Source organism: Anoplolepis gracilipes, chromosome 5, assembly GCF_047496725.1.
Source record: "Anoplolepis gracilipes chromosome 5, ASM4749672v1, whole genome shotgun sequence".
In the NCBI taxonomy this organism is placed as follows: Eukaryota; Metazoa; Arthropoda; class Insecta; order Hymenoptera; family Formicidae; genus Anoplolepis; species Anoplolepis gracilipes.
The window spans coordinates 6,789,474-6,798,204 of record NC_132974.1 but is presented as its reverse complement, the minus strand read 5'-3'; the positions used below and the strand labels follow the sequence as shown (position 1 = coordinate 6,798,204).

General features: G+C 33.4%; 2 protein-coding genes across 10 annotated transcripts in view; one reads left to right on the top strand and one right to left on the bottom strand.

Moving 5' to 3' along the window:
* Positions 1-8: 8 nt before the first annotated feature.
* On the bottom strand, positions 9-2,852 carry Mccc2 (methylcrotonyl-CoA carboxylase subunit 2). The gene is made up of 9 exons (XM_072892468.1): positions 2,439-2,852; positions 1,993-2,246; positions 1,651-1,922; positions 1,421-1,568; positions 934-1,349; positions 691-825; positions 484-620; positions 331-416; positions 9-260 (listed from the first exon to the last, which is right to left on the bottom strand). Exons 1-9 carry the CDS (start codon positions 2,550-2,552, stop codon positions 143-145), a joined length of 1,680 nt encoding a protein of 559 aa, XP_072748569.1. The 5' UTR covers positions 2,553-2,852; the 3' UTR covers positions 9-142.
* An 833-nt stretch (positions 2,853-3,685) lies between these two features.
* Positions 3,686-8,731, top strand: part of LOC140665879 (protein daughterless-like) — a 115,769-nt gene continuing 110,723 nt past the window's right edge. For 8 of the 9 annotated variants that reach the window (XM_072892465.1, XM_072892464.1, XM_072892461.1 and 5 more), the window contains exons 1-2: positions 3,687-3,941; positions 6,263-6,614. In XM_072892465.1, coding sequence (XP_072748566.1) covers positions 6,533-6,614 — 82 coding nt within the window. In that variant the 5' untranslated portion in view covers positions 3,687-3,941; positions 6,263-6,532. Of the gene's footprint in view, positions 3,942-6,262; positions 6,615-8,731 lie in introns of all 9 variants that reach the window. The other variant, XM_072892467.1, reaches the window with a different exon arrangement.

Sequence of the window (8,731 nt, the reverse complement as noted above, 5' to 3'; positions counted from 1 at the left end):
AATGTATAGCAACAATAATAAAAAAAATAGTCTTTATAAAATATAAAATATCTTTGGATTAGATATCAGATATAAAACACTATATAAAATTTAACATTAATATAGTACTTTTGTATACTTTCATTAATATTTTGTATGCATATTACATTCGGAAAATCCCGAATTTAGAATCAGGTATAGGTGCATTCAGACTTGCAGATAAGCTCAGACCAAGCACAATTCGTGTGTCGGCTGGATCGATCACCCCATCATCCCACAGTCTAGCAGATATCAGAATATTTGTAAAGATAACAAATTAAATTTTTCTATGCAACGACGATTATTTCTTACCTGGCACTAGAGTAATACGGACTGCTTTCCTTTTCAAATTGTTTTATGATTGGGTCTTTGAGATTTTCTTCTTCTTCTTGAGTCCACTATATCATCGAGACATATATGAATCTTTCTGTATATGGAAAAGAAAAAAAATATATATATATATACCTGTTTGCCTTCTTTTGCACGTTGGTCCTTTGTGATTTGCGTCAATACGCCAGCTGCTTGCTCTCCTCCCATTACCGAGATTTTAGCATTTGGCCAAGAATAAAGGAAACGTGGAGAATAAGATCGGCCACACATTCCTATCATGTATTTGCATTACATTTTTTTAAAGAAATAATTTAAATAGTTATAGTAAAAAAAAAAAAATACCATAGTTTCCAGCTCCATAAGAACTCCCGATTATTACTGTAATTTTGGGTACTTGCGCGCAAGCTACTGCTGTTACCATTTTAGCACCATTTTTGGCGATACCTCCCGATTCTGCATCTTTACCCACCATGAATCCTATATTGATGAATTTATATTATTACATATTATATTATACATATTTATATTATACATATAACGTAAGTTAAAGTATAAAATAATGAATTAATAGCTTTATAACTGTACCAGTGATATTTTGCAAAAAGATAAGAGGAATTTTTCTTTGTGCACAAAGTTGCACAAAGTGAGCGCCTTTCAAAGCACTTTGGGAAAATAATACACCGTTGTTTGCAACAATGCCCACAGGATAGCCGTAAATTTTAGCAAATCCTGTGACTAAGGTTTCACCATACTGTGCTTTAAATTCATGGAATTTCGATCCATCCACGATTCTTGCGATAACTTCTTTGACATCAAACGGACGTTTCAGATTTGTTCCAACGATACCATAGATTTCATCGACAGCATGGGCAGGCAATTCAATATTTTTATTGATTTTCACATCCATAGGTCGTTGCCGATTTAGATCTTTCACGATTCGACGTGTCAGATGCAAAGCATGAGTGTCGTCTATCGCACAGTGATCAATGACGCCAGATTGTCTGGAATTTAAGAATTACAGATCAGCATTTTTATAAGAGAGAAAGCTCAATATAGTATCTAAAATAATTACCGACAATGAAGCATAGCGCCTCCTAAATCCTCTGCCGAAATTTCTTCACCGGTTGAAGCTTTCACCAGCGGTGGACCGGCTAAAAATACTGTGCCTTGTTTATCAACAATAATATTTTCATCTGCCATAGCAGGAACATATGCACCACCTACAACATGATTACATAAATTTGTACATAAAATATATCAATAATATATCAATACAAATATCATCAATATAGTGACAAATACCTGCTGTGCAACTTCCCATAATAACTGCAATTTGCGCAATTCCTTTAGCACTCATGTTTGCTTGATTATAAAAAGATCTGCCAAAATGCATTTTATCAGCGAATACATCAGCCTGCATAGGCAAGTTTGCACCTCCACTGTCAACTAAATATATACAAGGTAATTCATTTTCTTCTGCAATTTCTTGTGCACGTAACTGCTTCTTAACCGATATAGGGTAATAAGTACCAGCCTTTACAGTAGGATCATTTGCTATTATCATACATTCAGTGCTGAAAAAAGATATCTGATAAAAATAATATTAAAGACAACTATAATAAACTGATTTTGTCATTGGATTACCCTTCTACTCTTCCAATACCAGTAATAATTCCACCTGCTGGTACTTCCTCCTTATTATAAAGCTTGTAACCCGCCAGTTGTGAAAACTCTAAGAAAGGTGAATTTTTATCTAAAAGAGTATTTATTCGTTCCCGAGGTAAAAGCTTTCCTTTGCTTACATGTCTTTCTCTTGCTTTCTGTCCACCACCTTCAACTATCTTCTCCACAGTGTTTTTCAATTGATCAACAAGGATTTTCATTTGTGTATAATTCTCCTGTGCAATATGTAAAAAAAATGAATATTCAAAATATTTATAAACAAATACTAAATTATGTATTTGTGTTGCAATATATAGTATATTTTGTATATTTATCGCATACTAAGTTTTATAAATTACAAAATATATTATTATCAGAAACACAAGAATTATAAAAGAAAACAATGAAATATAAAAACATTTTTTAACCTGATAAATTGATGAGTTAAAATTTGGCGTACTGCCAATAACAGACGCTTCTTCATGATAAAGTCTCGCAAAAGGTCGAAAGTACCTTAGTATATAACGACTTTTGTATAACATTATGCATAAATTTTTTTTATCACCACAATATAATGAACAATAAAAATTAATGGACAACAATTAACACATGCTATAGAATCATTTTAGGTAATGGAAAAACCCTCGAAAGTTATTTACAATTCAATATTATCAGCATCAGCGTAATCAACACATGTGCATGTATGTGTGTACGTATATGTGTATGATAAAATGTATATCAAGACTTCGATGTGTATGTATATACATATAATCAATAATTTACATTTATCGAATTAGTGTAAGTGCACGAATGCTACATCATCACACGTGTTGTGCAATGTCAAGAGAGACAACGCGATTTTACCGACAGTGTCAAACTGTTCCGATTATAGCCGTATCCTGTAGAGTGCCTTATATCGATTGATCGATTGCGTTACTTCGAGAATCGCAATCTGCGTGCTTTTCGATAGATTTTGCGCGGGTTAGTAACGTAATACGTAACGCGTCCCAACAAACCCGAAAGTTGGATTCGAATCGCTCCGTGTTTCTCGCGATTATCATCGTCTAAAAGTGAACCTCGCGCGTGAAAATTGAATGTTTCGCGAAGTGTCAGACGTTGTAACGCGTTAATTATTGCATACAATCGCTAAACCGGTCTATGTGTGACGTCCGGATCCAGAATTGAGCAAAACCCTCCCCCCTCCCAAGCCGACATATGTATTTGAGTCCGTTATTTTCTCGACGAAATGCAACGAAAATGCAATGGACAACTGTAATCAGGTATGTATGTACAACGTCGTTGTTCTATAATTTGCTCTAACGATATTATTTCTTGCAATTGTCATAAAAATCGAGAGATAAATATGGCAATATAAAGATGAATTTAAGAGAAACAGAGACGGATGTAGAAATATATTTTCCTTCCTTATCTGTGATGATAGTGTGGCATAAATGTTAGAAAAAGATATATATTTTCTCTCTTCTGTTCAGGATATTTAAGACAAATAAATGTGTTGTGTGTCTATTCCTATATTACTATAATACACTCAAGATTGCAAACCTATGTACCTACTAATGTTTTTTTATATTTTTTTATTGAAATATGAATGTATATACGCGGTTACTGCGGTTGCAAAATTAGTTTCCAATCTGATAGTTTGATGGGAGAATGTCAGATGGCAATACTTGTAAAAGGTGCTGCCACAAGCACTGACAAGCACCACAGCTGATATACGCAGTACAAATAAATAAATATTTTGTTATCGAATTAAAGTTTTGTAGGGGCGGAAAAATAGATTAGATAGTGCGCCACAGTGCTCCACTATAGCTAAAAAAATATATTTTAATCGCGTTGATTCGATTACTTTACCGTTCTAGTCATACGCAACGAGAATGCCTAATATAACCAATTTATCTCATTTTTCATTAAAGGTATGTAAATAAAAAATTAATTTCGTTCTATTTCATTTTATTGTATGCATTTTCAGTATTTTCGTAAACTTAATGCCATCGTATGTAATTTATCATCCATTTTTTAAACTGTATAAGTAAATTTATATCTTATGCGAATTACTAATGTTTCATGACACATAAAGTCTTGTAAACTGCAAATGTATGAATTTTAATTTTGGTGATAACAAAAATTAAATTTCTTTTATTATATATTATTTTTGATTATATATTTTTCTAGATTATATTTGCAATACATTTGGTACTTGTAACATGGTAAGAACAACTTGTTTTGTGATAAAGTGTATTTTGCATTCATTTATTTATAAAACTTTGCATTATTACAAGCTCTGTAAAATACTTTATAGGGGTATTCAAGGAAGTTGGTGTCCAAAATCTGTGTTGTTTTATAATATATTGTTCTTTGTTTGTATATTGTGGGCTGTTCATAGTATCGAATCAGATGAACCACTTCAATTTGTAAGTTATTAAGAAAAGGAAGAAAAAAATAATTTTTTTAATTTAAAACTAGTTATACAGTATATTTCTTCTAGGCACTTTTTATAAATGTGCTCTCTATATTTCTTGATGTGGTTACTTTATCAGTCTATTATCCTTCAGAATACAACAGTAAGTATAGTATATAGCATGATAATATTGAGCATATATATATATATATATATATATATATATATATATATATGTATATATACGAATGTGTATATATACATTATTTATACAAAAAATAAAAAAAGATAAAAAGATAGTTAACAAATTGGAAAAAAGAAAGTTAGATATTAATTTACTGTTTACTAACTATCTCATGCAAGCAATGTATCTATCTAATTGTATTTATTTGTAGATGCGTCTAATAAATTTAGTGCAGCCCTTATGATTATAAATTTGATTGCCCGTCCAATATCGAGTATATATCTGTTGCGAATAGGCCAAGGGAGAAACGGCAACTTAGCCACAGTATTTGCACCAAGTCCTGCCATGGGTCAGTAAATCACTGGGTAGACATCTACGCTTTTTGTAGTGCGTCAGTGCTTCGTCAAGATCTGGTTTTAAGTATGTGCGTGACGTTATAGGCTTTACTGGAATTTATAATTATTTTCGTTAATTTGTTAATCGACAATTTTTAATTATCTAAATATCTCTTTCTGTGTTATAGTTATCTCTCTGTTATACTGTTTGTCTTATGACTGCTTTGCACCTGAATTTATGTTGCATGAAATTGTAGTGTCCAGCAGCAGCAATTTCTTGCTTTGTAACGATTGTATAAATAAAATTAATTTTCATATTATTTTGTTTCAATTTGTAGGTTATGGTCGGCAAGATTATGAAGACATATCACATCCTATTCCACAAAATTCTGATTTTGATGGAGTTTAAGATAGAAAACAAAACTTGCTTGAAATAACAAGTTTCTAAATACAATATATACATGTTTGCGATATAATATATTTTAGATAATGTTGGCATTATTTATTGATGCTATTAATATTCAATTTTTAATGAGATCAAAGATTATATATTTGTTTATTTATTGTTATTAATATTCTCTATCTTGGTTTGATCTGTTGCAATATATTTTATATATAAGATATTTTTATATTTTTTACTTACAATTAACATAATATAAAAATATTACCTTGGCATAAGTTACTTTAATCAATTAATAATAATACTCGAGTTATATAGCAAATTCAATTAGATACTAGTGTGAGTATTAAAGGTTATTGTACACAAATTTATAATGTAAACATAAGTAATTAAAAAACATTAAGATAATTATAATAGTATAATTATTATTCTTAAGGAACAATAATAGCTTGTGATTATTATTAATAATAATAGCGCTTATTATTAATATTATTTATTTTCTTAGATACCAATATAAATTTGTGTACAACAATCTTTTTACACATTAGTACCGTCTAATAGTTTCTTTTATCCATTTTACCAATTAATTAAAACACTGCGATCCAAATCTCATATGTATTGTATTATTATAAATTTCTACGCTGCTCGTTGTATGTAACTAATAATTTTAATACATTCAGAATTTATTCTGTATAAATATTTCTACTCCCGAATTGTGAATAAAAAATTTTAATGTAATATTGTCATCATCGAAGAAAAATTATTCTTAAAAAAAATTGTTCTTTATGATATGATGGATTTTTTAAAAGTCTCTTTTTATAGAGACAAAAGTGCTTTTATTTTTAAAAATTAATATACTCTACAAAACCTTGTATCGAATCGCTTAATTAATAAAGTATATATATTTTTCATTTCAGTTTAAATTCATCTGAAAGCAACTTGAATCATCGCTGTGTTTCAAAAGCCGCGCGCGAGCCATGAGCCGTGAACGTGGCGGCGCTCAAGCTTGGACATGAGGTGGCGCCAGCCGCGCCCGTATAAGAGTCGCGTCCGTGAAGCTCCACGCTTCAGTAGTGTGGGTGATCGTAGCGGGAGGAGGGTGGCTCCGCGCGCGGCCGCACCGCGAAACCGTGCCCACTCGCCTCGACCACGGAACGTCCACTCGTTTTCACGTCTCGTGCGAAAACATGGCGGCCAGCGACGACGAGCCGATGCATCTCTACGAGGTCTTTCAGAACTGCTTCAATAAGATCGCCAATAAGCAGCCTGGTGAGTGTGCGTCGTCGACAGTGCCGTGTATCTCGATACTTGCGCCGTGCGTAACTCGTGTGCAAATTAAAGCGACGGACGTCTCTCTGCCTCTCGCTCTCTGTCTTCTTCTCTGCTGTGTCTAACAATAAGTGTATCTCATTTCGTGCATATTTAAAGCCCATCGCGCGTCTCTCAATCGGTCGATCGAGCTTGCGATCGCGTCGAGAATCGCATCGTCAACGATGACCGTCTCTGCTACCCCGTTCTGTGTTTTGGTTCGCTTGTAGTGCCTTGGACAGTGCTGCCCCGTCGACGGAAACTAGCGCCGAGAGCAACGGCTCTCTGTCTCGTGTTCCTCGCGTTAAGTGATTATTCTCACCGACGCCGTGATTTTCCTCTTCGTCGGCGCGAGTTTTCACCCTCGCGTGTATATCGCGGTGTCGCGCCGGAATGAGAATAACATAACCTAGACACGCTAAAGAGACGCTCCTACGTCGCTGCTCGCTGTCATATGCAACAGTGTGGGCGATGTATATGTGTATGCGTATATGTGTATGTGTGAATGCGTACGTATGAATGCGAGGGTGAACGCCGATAGGGAGACTTCCGGGAAAAAGATGATCGCCGTCGCGATGCCCGCGATCGAATTATCCGTTCGCGTACACGTTATCGTACCACGTGCCGAAACGTCAAAGCGATCGTACGAATCATTAGTGGTTAATTGTTTGGATGTAATGCAGTAGTTCATAAATCGAAACCCTTTTTTTTCTCTTCTTTCTCGTGAACTCTCTCTCCCTTCTTTCCTCCCTCGCTCGTTCTCTCGCAGTCAGCCTCCGCGCGGAGAGGATATGCCGTTTTTCTTTTATTTCTCGCTTCATACACCTGCCAGAGAAGCAGCCACAGAGCGATGCGCCGTTGCGTGCCCCGAGTTGTGCGTTACCTCTCGAAAGAGGTTCTCATTCTTTGTGGATTTTTTATCACGGCACGTGTCAAATATAATAACAGTTCTAGTTTTGTTAATTTTTAAGTACCAAATGTTTTTATTATCAAGATAAATACTGTATACATTCTCTTCTATCCCTTACGATGAATAATATTTACTTAATAATATTTATCGATTAAATGAAAATTTTACCTAAAAGCTACTAAATATCTCTCTTTCTGTTTTACAAATATATTTTCATCAAATTGTTTAGTAATATACACATACACACACACACACACACACACACATATATATATATATATATATATATATATATATATATATATAACTTGTAAAACAATTTTGATAAAAATATTTATTTATAAAACAGAAAGAACGATCTCACATCTTTGCATTTTTACATGTCATATATATAGTATATTAGTTTATCTATTTGCATCAAATTTGTAAATATATATGTTCTTAATCTATTTATATTACGATTATATTAGATAATATTTACATTTAATTATACTTGAATAATAGAATTATTTTAATAACATGACAGTGTTATTCGAAGCCGCGAAATTCCCGCGCTAATTATCGTTTCAGAGCGTACAAAGCAATTTGAAATTACGATTTAGAGGAGAGCGATGTGTAGTATTTGTGCGGTAGTCCGCGGCATAGTTGGTAACTGAGTCTCAAACGTTTGTTTGGTTTGAGACGTTGTTTGGAAGACGACCGTGCTGTAGGCCCTCTCTCGTAGGCTAAGTTCGGCGCAGTCGAGCAGCTCGGAGAGACCGCAAAAACGCCTTCTAGACGCTCCGTCCGAGGCGTTCCCATATTCCTTTGAAATGCTGCGGGAACCGTATATGCCGGTTATTCGGTTAAATATAATTTATATTGCGGCATTGCGTTTCCCTATAAAACATGGTAGGACGGCTTCGAAAGAAAAAGCAATGCGTTTCGTAACGAATTGAATTTGTAATTCTGTACACATAGATGTTTACGCGATAATATTCTCACAAAATTTTCTGTATATATTCAAAATTCTCGAAACAGGAGATAATTATTATTATATATTGAATTATATTTTATATTTTTCTTTAATTCAAGTACTGCATAAATATATAGAATTTATTACTATATAATTATTATTATATTAATTTATTACTATGTTAATGATAACTTTATTTCGCATAAAATTATT

What these genes read in the sequence shown, in the direction of transcription:
- Mccc2 (XM_072892468.1), bottom strand. Translation starts at nt 2,552, where the DNA reads ATGTTATACAAAAGTCGTTATATACTAAGGTACTTTCGACCTTTTGCG. An exon ending in GGCGCTATGCTTCATTGTCG is followed by an intron (nt 1,350 to 1,420) that starts GTAATTATTTTA and finishes CTTAAATTCCAG; the next exon opens with ACAATCTGGCGTCATTGATC. An exon ending in CCGTATTACTCTAGTGCCAG is followed by an intron (nt 261 to 330) that starts GTAAGAAATAAT and finishes GATATCTGCTAG; the next exon opens with ACTGTGGGATGATGGGGTGA.